Consider the following 22,817-nt stretch of genomic DNA (forward strand, 5'->3'; position numbering starts at 1 on the left):
TATAAAGTTTGGGTATTGTAAGATAAAACGAAACTAATTAGAGGGACCAACTATGTAAATATATGTTTGTCTTAGAACTTTCGTCTCCCTAAATTTGGTCATTCACTCTCTCTCTCTCTGTCGCCTCTCGCTTTAAAATTCCCCGCGCCTGTCTCTCCGATCCTCAATTTCGCTTTACTCCGTCGGATTCTCTCTATTTCCGGTCATCGGAGCTCGGTATCTTCACTTTAATCCTTTTGAAGACAAGGTTAGTGTTCTATTTTCCACACTGCTGAGAAAGTGCGAGAACTAAGAAAATTTCTGGAAACAGTCCTAGTGATTAAATTGGCTAATGGTTTTTGGATTTTGAAGAAAATCGTTAGTGGATGGATTATATAAGCTTCGTTTTATAGTATGATTGTTTGATTTCTAGCCAATTTTTGAAGTACATTTTCGCTTTCAAATCCGAGTGATTTTGATTTTTGTTTTTACTTAGGTTTTATCTTCATAGAATCAATTTCAGACCTGATTTGTGGAGTTCCAGTGTTGTTTTTAGGAACTAAGTGACTATATTTTTTTTATTGAAGGTTTATCAAGTCCACATTCTTTAGGGTTTTAGCTTCTTTTTTTTTTCCGTTCGTTTTAGTAAGAAAAGCTGAATGGATTCAGTCAATAAAATGTTGCTTGATTCTTATCTAAATAATTTCTGTTTATTGTTTTCAATTTTGTTATAACTTTTCTTAGTATGAGATCATGTAAATTTTTTTTTTTCAGGTTTACTGAGCTGCAAACACTTGCCATCATGTCTAGGTGAGATTTTGGCTTTGGTTTTGCCACTCTTTCATGGATGTTCATAAATATCTAACTATGATATATGCAACAAATGAGAAAATATAAAGGACCCAAGAGATGAATAAGAGTTTTTTTTGCTGTGGTTCTATGTATGAAAGCTGTGTGTGTATTAATGGATATCGACTATAGGGAAAGTAGATGTCAAAAGCTTTATTGCAAACTCTGTCTTTCAATGTTCAGTAATAAACAAAAATGAAATGCTGACCTTAATGCTGTGTTACATTCGTTATTCTGTTCAGAACTTCAAAAATTCCTTAACTTTACTTATTGTGAATGTACAAATTCAATGCTGCATGTTGCCATCTCTACAATTTTTACTTTTGTTTTTCGAAAAACTTATCAGTTTCAGTGTATGCTTGACAGGGAGGATTTTAGTGATACACTTCGAGTACTTGTTGCAACTGATTGCCACTTGGGTTACATGGAGAAGGATGAAATAAGGCGGCATGATTCGTTTAAGGCTTTTGAAGAGATATGTTCTATAGCGGAGGAGAAACAGGTTTGGTATTGAGTATCTATCCCTTGCCAGCATTATCCTGCGTTTGCATCATATAGATAACTTATTATCTTAAATAAATCTTCTCCCAATGTTAGACTAGTAAACAATGTTCTGCCTATTTTTGACAAAAAATTCAACCAATTGCAAGGTAGGACTCTCAGAAAGTTTCATATCTTCTTATTTTCACTCTTTTGAAACAGGTGGACTTCTTACTCCTTGGAGGTGATCTTTTTCATGAGAATAAACCCTCTAGAACTACGCTAGTTAAAGCCATTGAAATTCTTCGCCGCCACTGTCTTAATGATAAACCAGTGCAGTTTCAAGTAGTCAGCGACCAGACTGTAAATTTTCAAAATGCGTGAGACTCTATTCTTTCTGCTATTGATCTAATCATAACAGGAAACATTATTAACTGAACTAATTAATTGGCAAATTGGCTCAAATGTGTGTATAGATCTACATAGTTTGTTGTATACTTTGGTTTTTTAAGATGCTGATTAATCCCTTAACATTATTTTCTGGCTACAGGTTTGGTCATGTAAATTACGAGGATCCACACTTCAATGTAGGCTTGCCCGTGTTCAGTATTCATGGAAACCATGATGATCCAGCCGGAGTGGTACGTAACTTACATCTGCTTGCTCTTGTTATGCAAACTCATTTGAATAGATATATGGAACTGGATTAGTTAGTGAATAGGTATTTTATTGTGTTTTTGTTCTATGTCGCTTCTGGCAACAGGACAACCTTTCTGCAATTGATATTCTTTCCGCATGCAACCTTGTGAACTATTTTGGAAAGATGGTTCTTGGTGGTTCAGGTGTTGGCCAGATTTCCCTCTACCCTATACTTATGAAGAAGGTTGGTGTAAAGAATTTCTAACCCAGACACCTGGCTCCTCCCTGACTTCTTGGACTATCATTTAATCAAATTAATGTTCAGGGTTCAACAACTGTGGCTCTCTATGGTTTAGGAAACATCAGGGATGAACGTCTTAATAGAATGTTTCAGGTAATCGAGAGGACCCTCACCTTTTGCTATACAATTGTTAATTGTGTTAAGATTTTTTGGTTTCACAGACCCCACATGCTGTCCAATGGATGAGGCCTGAAGTTCAAGAAGGATGTGATGTTTCTGACTGGTTCAACATTCTGGTGCTTCATCAAAATAGGTTGATTCCATAACAATAATATATTTTAGATAGTTTTCATACTCTTTCTATATCAGAAAGTTTGATTCTGTACTCATATGCTATGACTTGCAGGGTGAAATCAAACCCCAAAAATGCAATAAGTGAGCACTTTCTTCCACGGTTCCTTGACTTCATTGTGTGGGGCCATGAGCATGAATGCCTTATCGACCCCCAGGTCCATTGAAATATTGATTTTCGGAGTTATTGCATTTAAATAAGAGTGAGACACAATGTTCATTGCCTCTCTGAGCTAAAAGCGATTAAACTTTTGAAGGAGGTATCCGGAATGGGCTTCCACATCACACAACCAGGATCTTCTGTGGCAACATCACTTATTGATGGGGAATCAAAGCCAAAACATGTTCTTCTCTTAGAAATCAAGGTTCTTCAGCAAACAATCTGAAATTTCATCTTCACTTTGTTCGTACTGCTTAATCTATGTACTTCATGTATGTTTTTTTTTCTCCTTTTCAATCAAGCATGTAAGCATGAGTGACAATATATATTACTTACAGGGAAATCAATATCGTCCTACGAAGATACCTCTGACATCTGTGAGGCCTTTCGAGTATACAGAGGTAAAGTTTATTTTCCTTATATGTTATGGTGGTGACTTCTTTGCTTACATATTTTCAAAGTGCAGATTGTTTTAAAGGATGAAGGTGATATTGATCCCAATGATCAAAACTCAATTCTCGAGCACTTGGATAAAGTGGTAACTATTCCCTCTTCTCATAGTTCATGTGGATATTTTTTTCTCCTGCCTCTTTTTTGAATAGGTCGTTGAATGTCTCTTCTAATATCTACAAAATTGTTAGGTCAGAAATCTAATAGAGAAAGCCAGCAAAAATGCTGTTAACAGATCAGAGATCAAGCTCCCGTTGGTTCGAATCAAGGTAATTTGTTTCCAAGTTTTCTTCATACTGCGCAAATTCTAGCAACAATCATATAATTAAACCTTTATTTTAACACAACAAGAGGCTAGGCTTTGCCAATTTGATGCATGCACACCCATAAGCCACAAACAGATAATTGTTATTAAGAATATTAAATGACTAACGAAAGACTAAGATCTGCTTCAATCTTTCAGGTAGATTACTCAGGATTTATGACGATAAATCCTCAAAGGTTTGGACAGAAATATGTGGGAAAGGTACCTAAAAATTAGTTACTGTAACATATTTTCTTTATTGTTGGCTAACTAATGAAAAAATCTCAAACACTTTCAGGTTGCAAATCCCCAGGACATTTTAATATTTTCCAAGGCTTCTAAGAAAGGTCGGAGCGAAGGTACAGGCATTAGTGTACTAGTAATGTATTCAATTTTGTTTGGATTAAATTGTCACACTTGCTTTTTCTCTAGCTTGTAATTGTTTATTGAAGGGTATGGAAGGAAGTAACAAGTGTATGATTTGTGTCTGGCAAAAATTACAGTGAAGTAGTACAGTATGTAAATTATAGTAATGGAGAACAATATGGGCCTATGATAACCTCCTTTGTTGTTTTATTGTCGGTGTTATAATTCTCATATTGTATATTATGACTACTAACTTTCTGTTTTGTGTAGCTTGATATCGATGTATTGAGTCTAATTTTCTTTCTGTTCCACTTTACTTGTTATAGTTCATGTTTCTTCGCATGTAAGCTATTAGCATCAAAATTCTGCCAATCCTATGGATTATCTCTAGTTAGTAAATTTGCCATTTTGATAATTTTTTGTCTAGTGAATTGAATGGCAATGATGCATGTCCTGATAGTAGCACAGTTGAACCATGTTATTACGTTCATGTCTAGTTATGATATATTTCAATCTTCCATTTCACAGCCAACATCGATGATTCTGAGCGGCTTCGTCCAGAAGAACTGAACCAGCAGAATATAGAAGCTTTAGTAGCTGAAAGCAACCTGGTACATCCTGCAACCTTCTCTCCTTATGATTGTGTTATTATCGTCAACCCCTGTAGAACTTCGCCACAGAATGATATAGACTTGGATAGTTACCAAATGGGCATGAGTACACTATGGGATAATCATTCCATTCTCTTGCGCAGAAAATGGAGATCCTGCCAGTTAACGATCTGGATGTTGCTCTTCACAATTTTGTGAACAAGGATGATAAACTAGCTTTCTACTCATGCGTTCAGTACAATCTTCAAGAGACTCGTGTATGTACTTTTATTTTACTTCACCACTCAATACAAAGTTCTGCATAGTATATTATTTTTATTCCGTAGCACGTTCTTGTTATTGTTTTTATGATTAATCTCTTCCCGTTTTGTATAGGGTAAACTTGCAAAGGATTCAGTTGCCCAGAAATTTGAGGAAGATGACTTGATTCTTAAAGTGGGAGAGTGCTTAGAGGCAAGAAGATATAAATTCAGTTACTTTCTGCCGCATATTGTGAGGACCAGCATAATATTGATCTGACTTGCATTATTGTTTGTGCAGGAACGTTTGAAACATAGGTCCACTCGACCCACTGATTCCTCGCAGTTTTTATCCACAGGATTGACATCAGAGGTTTAAATTCTCCTTCTTAGATTTTCCTGCCTCTATCCTGCCGTTGGTTTCTTACAATGCTATTTTCTACCTGAGATTGGTACAGAATTTGACGAAAAGAAGCAGTGGCATCGCGGATGCTTCGTTCAGTGATGATGAAGACACGACTCAGATGTCTGGTTTAGTGCCTGCCACTAGAGGACGGAGAGGTTCATCCACTGCTAATACATCTCGTGGTAGAGCTAAAGCCCCAACCAGAGGAAGAGGCCGTGGTAAGGCCTCAAGTGCGATGAAGCAAACCACTCTTGATGGTTCTCTTGGTTTTCGCCAGTCTCAAAGGTAACGTTTTGTCATCACGTTTAACCAGTGTAGGGTAGGATTCACGGACGTGCAAGGCAATGATTGGCATCACTAGCTAGCTAATGTTATGTCCCTAATTTGTCTTTCATAGATCTGCTTCAGCTGCTGCTTCAGCTTCCTTCAAAAATGCTTCCACCATTGGTGAAGATGATGTAGATTCTCCTTCAAGCGAGGAAGCAGAGCCTGAAGATTTTACCAAACTTGACAGCACTTCGGTATGGACTATTCCTTACACTGTTATTCATTTGTTCACTATAATTACCCATGTAAAAATTTGACGGCATATATCTTTTGGCATTCTTATCTCTCTATTTGAAGTAAATTTTGCGTTTTTAACTTTTCGTGATTCTTGTTTGATATCCATTAAAGGAGGACGATGAGAGCACTAAAGGCAAAGGACGTAAAAGACCAGCTACTACTAAGAGAGGCAGAGGTAGAGGTTCTGGGACTTCAAAACGTGGTAGAAAAACCGAAAGCTCTTCTTCACTTCATAGGCTACTCAGTAGCAAAGACGATGACGATGACGAAGATGATGAAGACATAGAAAAGAAGCTTAACAAATCTCAGCCTCGGGTTTGTTAATCACATCTATTTTCCATTCTTTCGCTGCTTTGTGCTAAATAGCCGGTTTAAGCAAGTTCTTATTTACCATTTGAGATCAAAGCTCACTTAATAGTACAATGTGTAAGTGCAGGTTACAAGGAACTATGGAGCTCTAAGGAGATAAATCCACATCACAACGAAGCTTCATTTTTCTGTTATTTTCTAGCGACCTCTCAAGCGAAACAACTTCTGAAGAAGAGAAATTAGTCTAACAAGAGTTTTTTGAGCTGTACAGAGAATTTCGTAGTGTTCTTTTATTTTCTTGCTCTTTTTAAAGTTTTGTTGTTGTTGAATGAGGCAATATGATTACTCAAAACTTTTCTTGTGGAGTTCGAGTGATTAATGTCAGTAAGAAGTCTAAAACTGTAGTAACCTAACAAGTTACTTAGGCCATGAATTTAATCCCTAATTTTACATTTGAACATTCACTTATATATTGTTCTTATAAAATCTGTTTTTGAAATTGTTTGGAGTTTCATAACAATTTCCGCATGTGACAAACCTTCTGTTACACCAACTGGTAACAGTGGTTGTGAGTCAGACTCAATCCCAAACTACTTGTTTATAATTTGAGGTGGAATATGGTAAGGAGCCGAGAATGTACTAAAATGTCTACCGGAGCGTGAACCAGGCAGATGGAAATATGTGCGTTCGTTGAAATCGAAGATGTAAACGTAGTTAGATTCCATGCCAGGAAAGGAGCTAGCAGAGACAGAGAAAGGTTCAGAATTTGAGAGGAAAATGCAGAGATCTCCAATGTCTTTAGTGTAAACAGCGTTTCCTTCTTCATCTTGTTTGAACACCGTAAAAGCTTCTGTTTCCATTTTAGCAACACCTGCATAATTGATCTCGGTCTTCTTGTACAACTTAACCAAGAAAGTTTCACCGGTAGATTGTGACTCCACCAAGTGTTCGCTCGTAAAGCACGAATCTAGAATCTCCCGTTTGGTCTTCTTCAGACCGGGAAGGTTTTGAAATAGCAACTTCTCAAGCATAGGTGTGTGCTTTTGTGTGTGGAGAATTGGAGATCCCATGATCCAATGAGGTGGCCTCCAGATCCAAGTAGGCGAAACATCTCATCTTTCTTGGAAAACACGACATGTGAGTTGAAGAAACAGGGGTTTTGGATTCTGACGTTGGTCCACTCGGAGTTACTTTGAGCAGGTCTGCAAAAGCTGAGTTGAGGTCCCAAGAACTTGACAGCAACAACACAGTCTTCATCCTCGGGAGAAGATGAGGACATTGACACGTTGGTGACGATTTGGGTTTGACAACCAGGCAGAGTTACAAGAGGAGGCAGTGGAATACGTTTCTGATCTTTATCCGATGCAACGGGGTTTAGATCATCTTGGAGACGCAGAATGCCGTCGTCCTTATTCAACGTAGCTACCCAGCCATGAGATGCCCCTATTGTTACAGTTGCATAATCACAAACATCATTATACACCAACTCCAGAGGCACCTTCTTTTCCAAAAAAGTGAAGTCATCAAAATATTAATCATTAGCATTGCTTATAACGAGTCTTCCGAGATCCGCTCCAAGGGCATCAGCGCCAATGATGGAACAAGGAGGGGTTTGCATCAAGGAAGAAGAGAAGCCATTAGAGAGAATAAGAGAGGATCTTATCAACGCAGGCTTGCCAAGGCGGAGCCTCGAGAGCCGGCTGAGAAGCAGAGACATGAATAGAATGTTCTGAATGAAAAAGGAACTAAACCCTGCATTAATACAGAGGAACGGCCTTGCCTCTCAAGATTTCCATCTCCAAATTGATTGTGATCTTTTTTTGAGATTTTTCATTCTGCCAAAGTATCATTAGCTTCCCTTTCTATTTTCTACTTTTAATGCTAAACAAACTCTTTAAGATTTTTTTCTTTTCTTAAAACGTATACGTAAATATTAATTAATTAAATAAATTTAAATCAAAGAAGCATAATTAATTGTTTCATCATCTTTTATGGTGGTGCAAACTAAGTGTTAGTAAAATTATTTTGGTGGTTTATTGTGTCAGTGGAATTCTTTCGAGGATAAGTGCTACACAGTAAAATTTTGAGGGTTAAAAATGTAATTTTTCTCTTTTTAATATTTTAGATTATATGTTACAAATATCTAAACTAATAACACCAAATTTTAATAAAATTTTGAAAACAAAAATTCATTGTAAAATCTAAATCTAAATCTAAAATTCATTGTCCAAAAAAAAGATGTAAAAAAAAATGGGCAAAGAAAAAAGAAATATGGATAAAAAGGAGATGGAGTTAGAGATACTTCAAATCCAAAGCTGTTTCCTGATTGGCTAATCCCAACATCTCACTCTCATCTATATCCCATCTCTGATTCTCCAACCTCTCTTCTCATCCACAAAATACTAACATAAAACTCAAAGTCCCTGAGACCAATACTTTCACCAAACAGCAAAAGAAGAAGAACAACAACACTAAGCAAAAAAAAAAATCTCAAGCCGAGAGAGACAATGGCATCAACATTCACGAGCTCAAGCAGTGTTCTGTCTCCAACAACATTCCTTGGCCAGACTAAAGCCTCAAGCTTTAACCCTCTTCGTGATGTTGTCTCTCTCGGATCTCCCAAATACACTATGGTCTGTTTTCTTTTTGGTCTAAATCTCATCATATTAAAGGTTTTATCTTTCTTCTTGGGTTTGTGTCTGACTTTCATGTAAATGTTTCTGTGAAGGGAAATGATCTTTGGTATGGACCAGATAGAGTGAAGTACTTAGGACCCTTTTCCGTCCAAACTCCGTCTTACCTCACCGGAGAATTCCCCGGCGATTATGGTTGGGACACCGCCGGTTTATCTGCAGACCCTGAAGCCTTTGCTAAAAACAGAGCTCTTGAGGTTTGTTAGTCTCTAAATCTCACACACTCAATAGAAAAACAGAGTAAATCACTAATCATCATTTGCAGGTGATCCATGGGAGATGGGCAATGTTGGGAGCTTTTGGTTGCATAACCCCTGAAGTTCTTCAAAAGTGGGTCCGTGTGGACTTCAAAGAACCAGTCTGGTTCAAAGCCGGTTCACAAATCTTCTCCGAAGGCGGTTTGGACTACTTAGGCAACCCAAACCTAGTCCATGCTCAGAGCATTTTAGCCGTCCTTGGCTTCCAAGTCATCCTCATGGGATTGGTTGAAGGTTTCCGCATCAACGGTCTTGACGGTGTTGGCGAAGGAAACGACTTGTACCCCGGTGGACAATACTTTGACCCGTTGGGTCTCGCTGATGATCCAGTTACTTTTGCTGAGCTCAAGGTGAAAGAGATCAAGAATGGAAGATTGGCTATGTTCTCAATGTTTGGCTTCTTTGTTCAAGCCATCGTTACTGGAAAAGGTCCTTTGGAGAATCTCCTTGACCATCTCGACAACCCCGTTGCTAACAATGCGTGGGCTTTCGCAACTAAGTTTGCACCTGGAGCTTAAATTTTTAGGTCTTGATGTGATTCTTGTAATGATATGAACATAACCTTTCTTGTTCCTCTCAAATTACAAATCTCTATTCGCTATGCACAGAAGAAGTCTCAAAAATACATGTCTCTCACAGCTAAATCTACAATGCTCTCAATCTAACATTTTGGGATCGGGATACTAATACAAAGCTAAGTGGAAGAAGATTCCACACACACTAATAAATCCCCTAGCCTCTTTTTCCCCACCATTTCCGGTGACGACCTTTATCACCATCTACTCTATGGAGTCTTGCTTTAGTATCTCTTAATCTAGCTTTGTAATCTTTCTTCCATGTCTCAAATCTTAGCTTCAGTCTCCTAAATTCATCTTCTGGATGCTGCTGTTGCTGCCCGTTTGGAGTTGCCTGCGGTCCAAGCTTCACCTCCACGATAGCTCTTGCATCTTCATCGAAATTGAGTCTCCTTTGGTCAAACTCTCTCGCGAGATGATTAACCGCATTCAAGCTTCCGTTAAGCTCTCTGATTCTGAGCTCAGGAGTGTTTCCGTTAGTGAACTTAGTAGTAGGAGTTCTTACTCCCGGAGTCCCAGTAGACATTGTATCCTCTGAGTCATAACCGAAAGGTGATATCGATGTGTCTTGTCTTCCTCCTGCTTGACCCGTAATGCTCTCTGCAGCTAGACTCTTTCTAGCTGCGGCAAGACTCATCTGCAAAAAGACATGATGCAAAACAGGAACATTTCAGAAAACTTTGGTGTGTGATGCAGTGAGTAAATGGACTCTCATAACCAGTTAAACATTCGACCTGCAATGATGACATTTGCTTTTGCCATGTTTCCTCCATTGACTTCATCTTTATATCATACTCTGACCATCTCTCCTCAAATTGCCTCAACTGCTCTCTCAAAGCTGTGTTTTCTTCTTCCTTCTGCGCTAAAGCTGCTTCAGATTTCAAAACCCGTTTCTGGAGATCAGACATAGATGGTTGTTGAACTCGAGACTGCTCCAGAGGAATATCCTAAATCGCAAACGAGAGAAAGTTAGAGTGTAATAAACTAATAATGTATATAATTTTCAGAAATGGACAATCTTCCTGTTGATAGCAAGTACCTTGTCTTCTGAAATCCTCCTGCCAGCTTTCCTCTTTGATTTTGTCGTCACATTGAGTAATTCTTTCTGTCTTTGCATACCATTAAAACGTTTACGAGCCAACCATCCACGAACCGCTGCAACAAAGAAAAATGATGTGAGCCTAAAACACTATCCAAAATCTTTAGTTTACCAAAGAAGATAGCGCGGCTTACCAGATTGCAAGTGTATGATTGCAGTCAACTCATCTGTGCTTGCTTCAGAAACAGAATCCGCATGGATTTTTGCTTCAGTGTCAAACATTCTTCGGGCATTTTCACCTCGTATATATGACTGAAGAACCAATGTTACTTTCCGCATATTTTGGAAGTATGCACGAGACAAGTGACCACGGAAATGCTTTTGTAAGCCCACTATGCCTTGAAGAACTTTTTTTCTCCGATCCTCAAAGATACCAATCTATAAAAATTTGAAGATGAATACATAAGAATTGTATCGACAGGATCAGGAAACAGCCTCTATATCTCTGCTTAAAGAATCACTTACTTGTCCAGTTCGGAGATACAATTTTGTGTAACCCACTTGATACATTTCAGGATGAACGTCGTATTGTTTCAGAACAGCAATTGATACACTCAGAGGATCCTGAGAGACCTTTTTGTCTGACGATAGGAACCCATATCTTCCCGCAAACTCTTGATGTGTCAAACGAGTAGGATATCCAGATCTTGATATTCTAACAACTTCCAACACGCCACAACATCTAAGCTGTTGTAAGACAAGATCCTCTTCATAAACTCTGGGAAGCTGCTTCGAATTCGGCTTTATGCATCGAATGAAGTGAGGACTTGTGTTCTCTAACTTGTTCATCAGTTTGAAAAGTTGACCCTGTCAGCGATAATCAAACATGAAATATGCAATATGACTCAAGATTGCAACTAATTCAAAACTACAGGATTCAAGCTTCTTTACCTTGAACTTTGTTCCAACAGTTTGGTTCGTGGAGTCCGATAACATAAGTGGCTTATGCGATTTGTCACGCATTTTAGTTGAAAACAATTTGAGCAGCTGGCAGTCGCATGATGATAAAAGATTGATAAGATCAGCAGGCAACGGATCCCTGTTCTTGTCCAAAAACCCATTTGTATCATAGAGAACCTGTAAACAAAATCATCATTCCAACAAAACCGCCATAAGTACAAGAAAAGCTGCACATCATCAGTTCCGTATAAAACCTAATCAGTATGCAGAGTCTGGCTTTTGAGCTAAGGGCATCAACTGACCTCTCCAGCATAATGATTAACTCTGAAGGCTCGACCTCTCTCTCCTTTGAAGCAAGAGTTGGTCTTCAAGTGTTGCTTGAGCTTGTTGGCAAAGGTCAAATCAGTTGCTTTTGGAAAATTTGATTCCTCGTCTAGTAGAGACAACAAACCAATCGGTTTCTGCACAAACAAACATATGCAAGAGATTACATTAAAAACATGTCGGAAGGTCCTTATAAGACAACGATACAAAGCGTGGCAGGCCATTAATTACCTTCTCAATTAGATCTAAGCACTCTTGATTGTCTACAAATTCGACCTTAGTCCAATCAATTCCATCTTCTTCATATTCCTGAACAGAGAAAATAATATTAATGGAGCAGCAACGCAGAAAGCATGTATTTAGTATCATTTACACAAAGAAAAATCACCTCTTGTTCAAGTTTGAATAAATGCCGGTTGAAGTGTTGCTGCAATCTTTCATTTGCGTAGTTTATACAGAATTGTTCAAAGCTGTTATTCTGAAACCAAGGAGAAACAGATCATTATCGTAGGATTCAAAAAGAAAAGAGATTAGTAAAAATCAAGAGCAGATATGGGTACTACTAACCTTAAATGATTCAAACCCATATATATCAAGGATGCTTATAGATCTTCCTGTACGTGATTTACCAACTTCCAGTGCAATGTTTATTTGCTCAACAAGCCAGTCAAAAAGGTTTGCATAAATAAATTTTGCTATTCCATCCCTCATGTCAGTTGCCTGTAGGTGAAAACGGTACAGCAACTCATACATCACCTAAGATCGATGTATACGAAAACAAGTAGCTAGAATGATGACTATTAAACATTACCTGCCGCAATGTCAGTTTTTTAGCAATACAATCTGTACCAGCTTGAAGTTTACGGGTGGACAAAACCACCATAAGCTCTTCTGCGTTGCAGCCCATTAACATAGCGGCATTGGCGACAGCTGTAAGAAATAGCAGCCAAATGGTAAGCAAGTATCACCAGGTTATAGTTTTTGATCAAGTAAGACAGTAGATTCTACCTTCATCCGCTACCACCTCCACATGATTTTCATTGTCAGTAACTCGGAAAGATACATTTCCTAGCCACAACACTGCCGCAAGCAATGCAAATGCCCGCTCTTGATGCTCTTTAGGGATTTGAACAATGTCAAAAGCTTCCTGCAGATATACAGATATGGTTGTGAGGAAAAAAGAAATACCAAAAATCTGGCAATGTGAAGAAACAGAGGCCAGCACTGGAAATAGATAAGACAATTACCAGTAGTTTGTGAAATTTCTGAGCATCATCAACACCGGCAATGGTCAAGCAATCACTCTGGCTCAGGTACGTATACTCACTGGCTGTTTTAAGCTTCAATCTCTCTACAAATAAACCATATAAATAGTAGTTTATCCAAAATAGAAAATAATCAGTATTATATGTGTGACTGTGTTCTACTTCAGTAAGGACACGTCTAAAGAATGTTATCTGTGGCCAAATAATCAAGATGCTGGTATTTGAAACTTCAATTTCAAATGTTACCTTTAAGAATCGGCGAAGCACCTGCACACAACTCATAAAATATATGGTAGGATCTTTCGCCATTGAACAGCTGAACCACTCTTGACTGGTCAAACAAGACTACCAATTAGTCACCAATGGATAAGTAGTGAACGTCAGATGAAAAATCTTCTCAATGGAAACATAATTACCTTCTCTAGTAGAACTATGGGCATTCAGCAAGAGTAGTTACGCAAAACATGGGGAAGAAGACAATAGAAACAAGTGAGCTTGAAATCTAAACAATATGACAAACAATAATATAAATGCTCAAATCGACTCACAAGTTTCAAGTTTGGCTCCACATATCTTTCCCATTGCACTAAAATGAATTTCTATGAGTTTACCCTGTGCCAGTTAAAATATACTGTTAAATTAACTTCTCAATCTACAAAAATGGTGGTCAAGCTGATTGATAATAACTTTGAAATATATGGAAGGGGAAAAGGAACAAACAACTCACAAATCGGCTAGAGTTAGCATTCCTTGATGTTTTAGCGTTCCCAAAAGCTTCGAGTATGCAGGTTGTCTTTAGGATTTCGTACTCTACTCCACAGCTACCTCCACCAAGAGCTGCCAAGTACTGCATTGCAAATTTTGCAGTCTCAGTTTTCCCAGCTCCACTTTCTCCACTACAGACGATAGTAATCAATTCATAGTTGTTGTTAATACCAGCGAATCACATCAATGATCAATCTATATAAAAGCATTCAGAAGTCTACAAAATTCAGACTGAAAAGACTTGTACCTTATAATAATAGACTGGTTCTTCTCTTCTGCATGTAGAAAGGTTCAAAATGTAAGTGCCAGATATTCATTAGAAGACCAATTAGGACTTCTCAAATCATGAAAATACGAAAAGGGGGAATATATATGCATCTCCTCACCTCTCATCATCTCATCATAAGCGGCATCCGCCACAGCATAAACATGTGGAGCATCCACAGCCTTCTTCTGATAAGCTGAGATAACATCATTTCCATAAATTTCGACATCCTTGAATGGATTGACCGCAATCAATACTGGTCCTGCTTTACTCTGAAAAAAAAACATGAAAGTTAGTTAGAAATTAAGCACCAAAAAGTGAGAAACTAATCAGAAGAGCCAAATAATGTTCAGTAAACTCACATAAATCACGTCTTGCGAATATCTGACACGAAGGTTATAAAGAACAGATGGTTCATTTAGATAACTGAGCTGTATAAGATCTTCAACACCTTCCAATATATCTGGGTTTGCAGGAAAAAGCTCTTCAGTAGACACTTTCACAACCTTTTATAACACCAAATCACAGAAACCTGAAAGTCAGACTGCAGAAACTCTTCAATATCATATGGAGAGTGCAACATCCTTGAGAAAACTTACATTTTCAGTGGACAACATAACAAACGATGTATCAGCAGAAGTAGATTGTATCTTCCCCAGTTGCCACAGCCCATTAGATACCCGACACCAAACTCGAAGTTTCTGAAATACAATACAAACACAGTAACCACAAGTTCCCAATAACACTATCCTAATTGTAATCAAAGAAAATAAAAACCAAGTTCTAGATCTCAACATTTCATATGTAATACACTAAACACAACCGTGACACCTCCAAGCAAAGCTATCTACCACGTACCACTTATTCTAATCAATCTATTAAGCCTCTTCCACATACACTCCCAGGTTAAACTTTCCTCACCACAAAGTTCAAAAACTCACTGCTCAAGTCACATCTTAATAGACTCATTCCGAATCCCAACACTTGGAAAAAACTCAACTTCACTATGAAACAAAAAGTTACCTTCTTGATGAAGTACTCAACGTTATTGTTCCACTCAGACTCAGGTTTATGCTCCTCCGTATTCTCCACCGGACTAACTTTAGCACTACTAATCATCATACCATCTTCTTCCTTCTCTGCTGCATACGGAGACTCTGACCTAAGACCAGTCCTCATTTTCTTACTTCCAAAACTATTCCTCTTAACACCCAAATCCTTCTCTTTCCTCTTCCCACCTTCCTCTTTCCTTTCCGATTCAGCTTCCACCGCAGGCGTCGCAGAAACAACACTTCCATTCTGATCTTCCATTACACTACTAACATTAAACTTCGCCGGAAGTGAACGACGAGCCGACGGAAGACGAGCTCTAGAATTAGGCCGAGAAGGAAGCGCCGGTGGCATATCTTTAGGCCGATCACACTCATCTTTCTGACGAAGAGACTCAAGCATCTCCTCTAACGAGCTTTTCGCTAGTGTGTTCGGCGATGCCGATAACATCATTCCTTAACTTTTTTCAATCACAAAATGAATCAAAGTTGAAAACTTTCTAAAAACCCAACACCAGAAAATCAGAAATCTCTTGTGCTGAGTCTTAATTGAGAAGCATTTCACGCAATCCAAGCTTCCATAAACCCTAATTTCTCAAATCACACGCCTCGTTAACCATGCATACTTCCTCGAAACCAGAGAAGAGCTTCTTGGGAAAGGAAAAAAAAAACAAAAATCAGAAATTCAGCGAAGAATCTCTCAACATTTGTTAAAACGCAACACAAAATTTAAAATCTCGAGGCTCCTTCTACATTTCTCATGAATGGGTTTGAACAAAAAAAAAAAAAAAATCTGACTTAAAAGAGAAATCAACAAAACCTGATCTTTAAACAAACCCAGAAAAGAAGAAGAGAAAATGAATTGAAAAGAAAAAAAAACGAAAGAGAGAGAGAGCGAAACTTACGAGGTCAATGGAAGAGACGAAGACAGAGACTCTCTCAGGTAAGTTTGTTACAGGAAAAACAGGAGAGGAAGAAAGAAAGAAAAAAACAAAATTTTTCCTGGGAAAATTTTAAACCCTAGGATTTTCTTTCTTGTTCTGAGAAAATGAGGATTTGTTTTCTCGAAAGGATGCAACTTTTTGGAAAGAAGAAGATAGAAGAGTAATGAATAATCCTCTGTTCTTCTTCCCTATTTTTCTCTTCGACCAAAAAAAAAAAATTCAAATTTTTTGTCTTTTGTTTTTTCTTTTGTTCAGACAAAAAAGGGTCCGAATCTGAATTATATTAAATATTAATGACTCAAAATTTCAAAATTAATTTGTGAAGATAACGTTGGTCGAAAATAACGTTGTTATAATCTGAATCACTAACGTTCTTCTTTTAAAGTGACCCTGTGTTTTAAGAAAATTACCATTAAGGCAGAATTTCAAATTATTAACTAGGAAGTAAATGCTCACTTTATATAATTTTCGGGTAGTAAAATCATCACATTGGTTACTTTTATATCATTTCACTTATGTATATTTTAGTTTAGTTAAAATAAAATAAAAATAGATGAAAAAGTAATGAATAAATATTAAAAGGTATAAGGAAACTAATAAACTTCGAGAAATTTTTCAACATGATTATTTGTATTAGATATTTATACATCATCACAAAACTAATATGATATATTTTAGTTTTTAATTTGTACTAAATTTCAAAGTCTATATTAAAATTGCTTAAAACTTTTGTTTATTTTGTAATTTTGTAAAATTATTATTCATTTCTTTATTCTTTTTGATTTTTTCATTGTTCCCTCTATAAATTGATGATATAGTTATCATTGTAGACAAAACAGTCACCTAATAACTAAGGTTTTTTACTCTTTTTTTTTTTAAGAGAAAACATAACTTGTTTAAAACACTAATCTGGCTATAGTGTCTGCTTAATCTAATAATTTTCTAACATTAATCTCCTGATTTTGCTATAATCAAGAGTTATATGTTAATATGTGTGTCTCCACTTACTTTGTTTTACATTTTAAAATCGTTATATCTTTTATTTAATTTTTGTCAACAAAGTTCAAACTAGCTCTTAGGTTATTTAAATTTTGAAAAAAACAAATGTACTAATTTAGTGAACATGAATAGACGTTGCCTTAATATTAAAATAGATCCACAAATGGCCAAAGTCAAAAGTATTTGTTTTAGAACGTGACACGTTGGAGGAGGGAAGACTGGTCGTTAAGGCTTTGGTTGATCAAAAAATGACGATAATACCTCTCAATCAAGGCGCTCACGTTAATGTCTCAGTTCCAACTACCCTTTCGATTCTTCTCCACAAACTCTCACCCCCTCCTTTGTAGTAGGGTTTGGATACTTTTTTTCCGTTATCTGTCTTCGATATGTTATGCAAATTGTATCCATCTAAAAGAAGGTACAAGTAGTTTTCGAATTTGGTAATAAAATACCATAATTCTATTATCCATATATATATATATATAAGTTAAATATTGGATATTGTTTATCGTATATTATTTCCGAGTCGAATACATATACTAATATTTTTTTATCGTAAAGATCAAATCGAATTAACGAATATTCTAAAATTTAACTGCATTTACTTCGTGGCTAGCTCCAGTATAAAGTTTTTTTTGACACTGTAGTTTGGTAAGAAATGAAAATCTTTATTTTCTTGCAATAATGTATTATATAATTTTCGAGACTTTAAAATTTTGCCTTCGGTTTGATTTCCCTTAAAACTTTAAAGCGTTATTTTCCCGTAAAACTTCGGGGTTTGTTTTCGGTTTATCCTGCTTTGTACTCGACATTGTAATATCTTTTGTGTATTTTAAAAATCTTCCAGTAAAAAAAAAAATATCAGTGACTAGTAGATTCGATATTAGTAGCTGGTATAGCTATCCACAAATGTAATCCTTCTTCGTAATATAACTGCCCTATCATTCTTTACTTCGACGCCCGAATAAAGACCTTCCAAATACACATTAAATAAATTATGTGACGGACACACGAGTTTGTAAATTTGAGTTTTATCATGGAAATTATTGATAAGTAATGTAAATAGAAAATGAATAAAGTAGACGTGGCTTCCGCTAATCTAGCAAATAAAAGAGCACTTAATTAGCGAAAAAGGCGTAAGAGCAAGTCAACAATACAATCCGGCTGAACAAATAAGGTGTCGCAGTCTTTTTCCATTTGGAGCTTTATAAAGTTAAGAGACCAATCGACAACAGAACAATACTAATACATTAATTGGTTACCCTTTTAATTTGTTCATGCCACGAATTGTTTGTTTTAATGTGCTTGACATTTAAAACCAAATATACGTTTTCCTTTATCAAAGAAAAAGTAAGACTCTAATTAATTTGTAGCTATAGAATTTCTTAAGATTTAGTTAGATATAAAAAAAATTGTTTAAAAGATGGAAAATGCATTGTGAAACCGTGAATGTTGTAAAGACATTGATTGGAAAATAAATTAGAAGTATTCTGATCAATTCTCACTAGATGTTCTTTAAATTGCAAGCGACATAATTTTGGAGCTAATTTGATGCGAGGTCAAGTAGATCCAACTACGAAAAACAGATAATTTTTAGATAGAGATAATATGATCGTTATTATTATTATTTAATCTGAGAACTTCAACTTCAAGTCAAAATCTAGTAACCAAAAGAAAGAAAAGATACGTCTAGTAGAGAAAAAATCAATTTATGACCTAAATCCACGTACGTGTAGGACTGATAACTAGACTAGACTAAGATTACTTGGTTATTTTAAAATTACTTGTAGATGATTGGTTATATAAAAGTTTTAACTTTTAATGAATCATAAACTTTGATGCCGCTGGTGGATCCTTATCACTCTAATCAAACACATTGTTATGTAGACTAGTTGATTGTTAAACATGCTTTCAATCAAAATTAACAATGATTAGATTGGAAATCTTTAATCAAAATAAAATAAAAACAATGATTAGTTCACGTCAATACTCGCCGATCTCAAGGGTATGCAAATATGGCTCATTTGATATAAAATGATCTCGGTGCGGGTAATTATTCTACACGCACCCGTAAGTATTTTAATAAGATCATTTCATAATCACAATGTTAAAATCTTTTAAAGCATGTCTACATTCGATGTTTACTTTTGATTTGGAGTATATATTATTTTTCTTAGGTTAAAGTAGACTACTTTTGATGTTTGCGGTCCAATTCAATGTGTTCGTACTTGATTATGAATGTACATAATACTCGTGATTTTTTAATGTGGCTTGTACAAATTTGCATTTTCTTATCAGGTTTCTTACGTAGGAACACATTAAATATCACTATATCAGGCTTACTGCATTCAATAGTTATCAATTTATAACATCAACGACCGTAATCGGCAATTAAGTTACCATCACTTCGCTTAACTTATGGTTTTTGTTCATAATATTTTCATTTTAATTTCGATCGGTAATTTTTTTTGTTAACCGGAGGAAATCATAGACCAAAACTCAAATTAATCTTTCAAAGTCCAAAAAATTTGAAATTTTATTTTAGAACGTCTACGATTAGGTTAAAAATGATTGAAATCGTAGTAGAAAAGACTCAAAATTTATTTAAAAAGCATTACAAAGTTACTTTTTATTAATTCGAAAATTTGTAAATTAGATCATTTTCTTACCAACTATCGATGGTAACAAATAGATATGCATCTTTTTCTAAGCATATTTTGATATTTTATGCAAGGCAAGTCAAACTTTATAAAACATTTCATCAAAAAAGTCAAATTTCTAATTTTATTGTCAACTTCTACCCGCTTAGACCATATGCAACGCAATAACTTATAGGATAGATCTTAGAATATAAAAATTATTAAAATAATGTTTTTTTTTCTTTTTTCCAACAAAAATTAATCATTAACCAACAAATGACCCTAGAACTAGTATTAGAACAGATCTTGATGAAGACCACAATTCAGCTTGTTCTTCTACTGTTTGAATATTTTCAATTTTTTAATACCTAAGATCACTACATCAGTTGCCCCGATAAATATGCCCTTAAAACATTATATACTCCTACTTAATTTAGTGATTGGTTAGAATTAATGGCCATATATAATACAAAATATTACACCAAATCAAATTTTTTTATATTTTTAAATTTCAACATTGTAAGATATATTTTTTTAACATTGTAAGATTTCTCTAGTTCTAACTATAGACAATTATATACTTTTTGTTTATTTTCCTTAAAAATGTAGACATGCGATGCGATGCGATGAGTTAAATGCATAGCATCATTGAACATGATGGAGAGAGTGTGCGAGTAATATCTTAATTTATTAATTTTCTGACATATCCACAATGGAATGTCCCCATTTACACTCATGTCTCTTCATGTCTATCCCCAGTCCGTTGTCCTAAAGTCTCTGACATTCTTCTTCTTTTACTTTTTCTCTTAAACAACATGCTTCTGTCTTTTTTCTTGTTTTGTTTTTGTAGTGCTTGTATTAGAAGTACGAGAGAAAACGTAATTCGCCAGGTCGCCTAAGTATCAAATTTATCAGTGTGGATCAAAACTTTGAATCGTTGTGGACTTGTAGTAATTGCATGGCAACTGTAGCCGATATATGTGCATGAGGACTTGAAATAACGTCTTAAAGATTGATCTACTAGGCTAACCACACAAAACGACCAAAAATGATTGAAATCAGACAATTAAATTATCAGTAATATTTCCAAGCAGACCAATTATTTCAAAGAATGAATGGTTACAAAATAAAATCATATTCTAATGGAAACTATGAATTAAGTTATACGTATCATATGCTCGATATAAAAATTTGGTATAGCTATTATCACATGCTATATGTGAGTTCAAGATTTTACCGATAGTTGCTAGCTCCTTAGAGCATCATTATAGGGGATGTTAGCTGAATCTTAGGTATTAAAGTTATTTAAATTAAATAGTTAATACCTTAATAAGCTACGGAACGTTTTTTAGCTAAGGAATTTAAATCACTTTAATACCTAAGAGGTGCCACGTGTCACGTTTTGATTGGGCGGATTTCACATATTCTACAGATACGCTTTCTAATTTCTTCGATAATAGAGCTCGAGTTCGTGATCGAGGTATGCATCAACAATTGAAGAATGATTTGGTCGAACATATATGGACAAAATACATAAGAAATTAAGTTTAAAATATTTGTGATTTATGTTATAAATTGTATCTCATGTATGTTTTAATTTTTCTAATTTGCAACAATTATTAAATTTTCTATAATTATAAATTTTATTTTTATATTAATATTTTTTTTTCTAAGAACCACATGTTAAAAGCCTACCATTAATCACACAAAAATCTTAACTCAAAAATACTATCTCTTAACAATCACTTTTACAAATAAATTATTTAAAGATTACTAAGATCTATCTCTAAGAAACTACCTGATGCTCTTAAAAAGAAATTGTTGGATCTTTTATATCAAATAAATCACGATTATTGAACTTTATGAATTGAAGCGACGTCTGAATAAGGGAAGAAACATGTAATTGTAATCTGTACCGTTCCATTTAAATAATTTAAATGTTGGATAAGAGTTTCTTTGAAATCCATGCATATCTTAAAATTGTCCCCACGAACCAGTGTCGACCACAACTTTTGATTTTAATACGTGTGAGTGAATGTTGGCTAGAAAGTATAACCCTAAAGTGGGCCAAAGTGTCTTTTATAAAATTGGTTTTGTTGAAAAGTTTGGTAAAATCAAGCTAAATATAAGATGACAATTGAGTTTATGCTTTTAAAAATTCACACTACTCACTAGCCCACTCATTGTGCGATGTGATATTAATCACAATAGTCAAATTTAACCCGAAAAGATTAAAAAAAACAAAAGATCTACGCGTTTTATAATTTCTTGTTGTTTTGGTAGTTTAATGGGCTTGTAAACATAAGCTTATAAGAGCATGATTAACAATGATATCTTAAAAATGATTCTTAGAAGTATTAAAGTTAAGAACTCTTAGTTTTGGGTCTTAGCTAAGCCACTTTTTTTAGTTTTGGGTCTTAGCTAAGCCACATTTCTTACTTAAGAACTCTTTAAGATACCCTTGTTAATGGTGGTCTAAGTACCATGTAAATATTTAGATGGTCTAAACTCGCATTAGTGTTCGATTGCTCCCTTGAGAACGTAAACCCATTTTAGCTAATAAACCTTTGAATCCATGTACCGGACTCGGCCGAGAGATGGATGGGTTAAATGTAACTACGATGCAACTTTCTCAAGTATTGATAGCATAACACATGCTGGTTGGTGCGTAGGAGATGAGAAAAGGTTCTCTAAGACCTTTAGCAGAGTCGTGTTCGAAGGCGAGTGCCCTAATCTACACCACAATTTGATGGGAAAAGAATCTAATGTAGGAACTGAACCATTATGTTATGATATAAAAGTTTGTTCCACAAGACTTGTAGCTAGCTATATGCTTAGAAAGAACTGCTAAAGATCGACGCTGACCGATTAGCCCGAATGGGAACTTCTAGTACTCCCTACTATTCTGAATCTTTGTATTTACCAATTTGGTTACCAGATTGGATTCATAGTGAATCTACACACCAATCATTAATATAAGCGAAGTTCACAAGTAATTAAAAAAGAAAAAAGAAAGATAATTAGTATAGTGGGCCTTTAGGCTTAAAAGATTCAGCCCATTAGTATATCATTAACAGTGAGCGAAAATTAGAAGA

At 35.6% G+C, this 22,817-nt stretch overlaps 3 protein-coding genes and 1 pseudogene across 4 annotated transcripts; 2 read left to right on the forward strand and 2 right to left on the reverse strand.

The window, feature by feature from the left end:
* On the forward strand, positions 1-6,400 carry LOC9302110 (double-strand break repair protein MRE11). 2 transcript variants are annotated; one of them, XM_021014971.1, is made up of 23 exons: positions 1-247; positions 754-789; positions 1,195-1,330; positions 1,531-1,688; positions 1,859-1,949; positions 2,072-2,191; positions 2,273-2,341; positions 2,410-2,501; positions 2,595-2,697; positions 2,797-2,904; positions 3,038-3,100; positions 3,166-3,237; positions 3,341-3,418; positions 3,613-3,675; positions 3,752-3,812; positions 4,348-4,430; positions 4,574-4,687; positions 4,806-4,883; positions 4,971-5,042; positions 5,128-5,360; positions 5,473-5,596; positions 5,751-5,954; positions 6,076-6,400. In XM_021014971.1, the coding sequence occupies exons 2-23, from the start codon at positions 782-784 to the stop codon at positions 6,106-6,108; spliced, it is 2,163 nt and encodes a 720-aa protein (XP_020870630.1). In that variant the 5' UTR covers positions 1-247; positions 754-781; the 3' UTR covers positions 6,109-6,400. The 2 variants fall into 2 exon arrangements, with proteins under 2 accessions (XP_020870630.1, XP_020870625.1); XM_021014966.1 differs by lacking the exons at positions 1-247; positions 754-789 and having other exon boundaries at positions 1,184-1,330.
* Positions 6,401-6,450: 50 nt separating this feature from the next.
* Positions 6,451-7,822, reverse strand: LOC110225385 (annotated as a pseudogene).
* A 380-nt stretch (positions 7,823-8,202) lies between these two features.
* Positions 8,203-9,505, forward strand: LOC9300399 (chlorophyll a-b binding protein 3, chloroplastic). The gene is made up of 3 exons (XM_002864277.2): positions 8,203-8,581; positions 8,677-8,838; positions 8,907-9,505. Exons 1-3 carry the CDS (start codon positions 8,456-8,458, stop codon positions 9,414-9,416), a joined length of 798 nt encoding a protein of 265 aa, XP_002864323.1. The 5' UTR covers positions 8,203-8,455; the 3' UTR covers positions 9,417-9,505.
* On the reverse strand, positions 9,409-16,350 carry LOC9300400 (myosin-2). The gene is made up of 23 exons (XM_021014941.1): positions 16,046-16,350; positions 15,115-15,790; positions 14,691-14,792; positions 14,454-14,597; positions 14,213-14,363; positions 14,074-14,101; positions 13,789-13,957; positions 13,610-13,673; positions 13,478-13,491; positions 13,308-13,392; positions 13,044-13,147; positions 12,805-12,943; positions 12,608-12,726; positions 12,364-12,516; positions 12,185-12,274; positions 12,028-12,105; positions 11,775-11,933; positions 11,464-11,649; positions 11,038-11,379; positions 10,707-10,950; positions 10,513-10,628; positions 10,208-10,420; positions 9,409-10,110 (listed from the first exon to the last, which is right to left on the reverse strand). Exons 2-23 carry the CDS (start codon positions 15,592-15,594, stop codon positions 9,631-9,633), a joined length of 3,660 nt encoding a protein of 1,219 aa, XP_020870600.1. The 5' UTR covers positions 15,595-15,790; positions 16,046-16,350; the 3' UTR covers positions 9,409-9,630.
* Positions 16,351-22,817: the final 6,467 nt, after the last annotated feature.

Source organism: Arabidopsis lyrata, assembly GCF_000004255.2.
Source record: "Arabidopsis lyrata subsp. lyrata unplaced genomic scaffold ARALYscaffold_8, whole genome shotgun sequence".
Taxonomy (NCBI): Eukaryota; Viridiplantae; Streptophyta; class Magnoliopsida; order Brassicales; family Brassicaceae; genus Arabidopsis; species Arabidopsis lyrata.

What these genes read in the sequence shown, in the direction of transcription:
- LOC9302110 (XM_021014966.1), top strand. Translation starts at nt 1,184, where the DNA reads ATGCTTGACAGGGAGGATTTTAGTGATACACTTCGAGTACTTGTTGCA. An exon ending in CTGGTGCTTCATCAAAATAG is followed by an intron (nt 2,502 to 2,594) that starts GTTGATTCCATA and finishes TATGACTTGCAG; the next exon opens with GGTGAAATCAAACCCCAAAA. An exon ending in AAGTGGGAGAGTGCTTAGAG is followed by an intron (nt 4,884 to 4,970) that starts GCAAGAAGATAT and finishes TTGTTTGTGCAG; the next exon opens with GAACGTTTGAAACATAGGTC.
- LOC9300399 (XM_002864277.2), top strand. Translation starts at nt 8,456, where the DNA reads ATGGCATCAACATTCACGAGCTCAAGCAGTGTTCTGTCTCCAACAACA. An exon ending in GATCTCCCAAATACACTATG is followed by an intron (nt 8,582 to 8,676) that starts GTCTGTTTTCTT and finishes GTTTCTGTGAAG; the next exon opens with GGAAATGATCTTTGGTATGG. An exon ending in CTAAAAACAGAGCTCTTGAG is followed by an intron (nt 8,839 to 8,906) that starts GTTTGTTAGTCT and finishes CATCATTTGCAG; the next exon opens with GTGATCCATGGGAGATGGGC.
- LOC9300400 (XM_021014941.1), bottom strand. Translation starts at nt 15,594, where the DNA reads ATGATGTTATCGGCATCGCCGAACACACTAGCGAAAAGCTCGTTAGAG. An exon ending in TTATGATGAGATGATGAGAG is followed by an intron (nt 14,102 to 14,212) that starts GTGAGGAGATGC and finishes TTCTACATGCAG; the next exon opens with AAGAGAAGAACCAGTCTATT. An exon ending in GGAGGATTTCAGAAGACAAG is followed by an intron (nt 10,421 to 10,512) that starts GTACTTGCTATC and finishes TTTGCGATTTAG; the next exon opens with GATATTCCTCTGGAGCAGTC.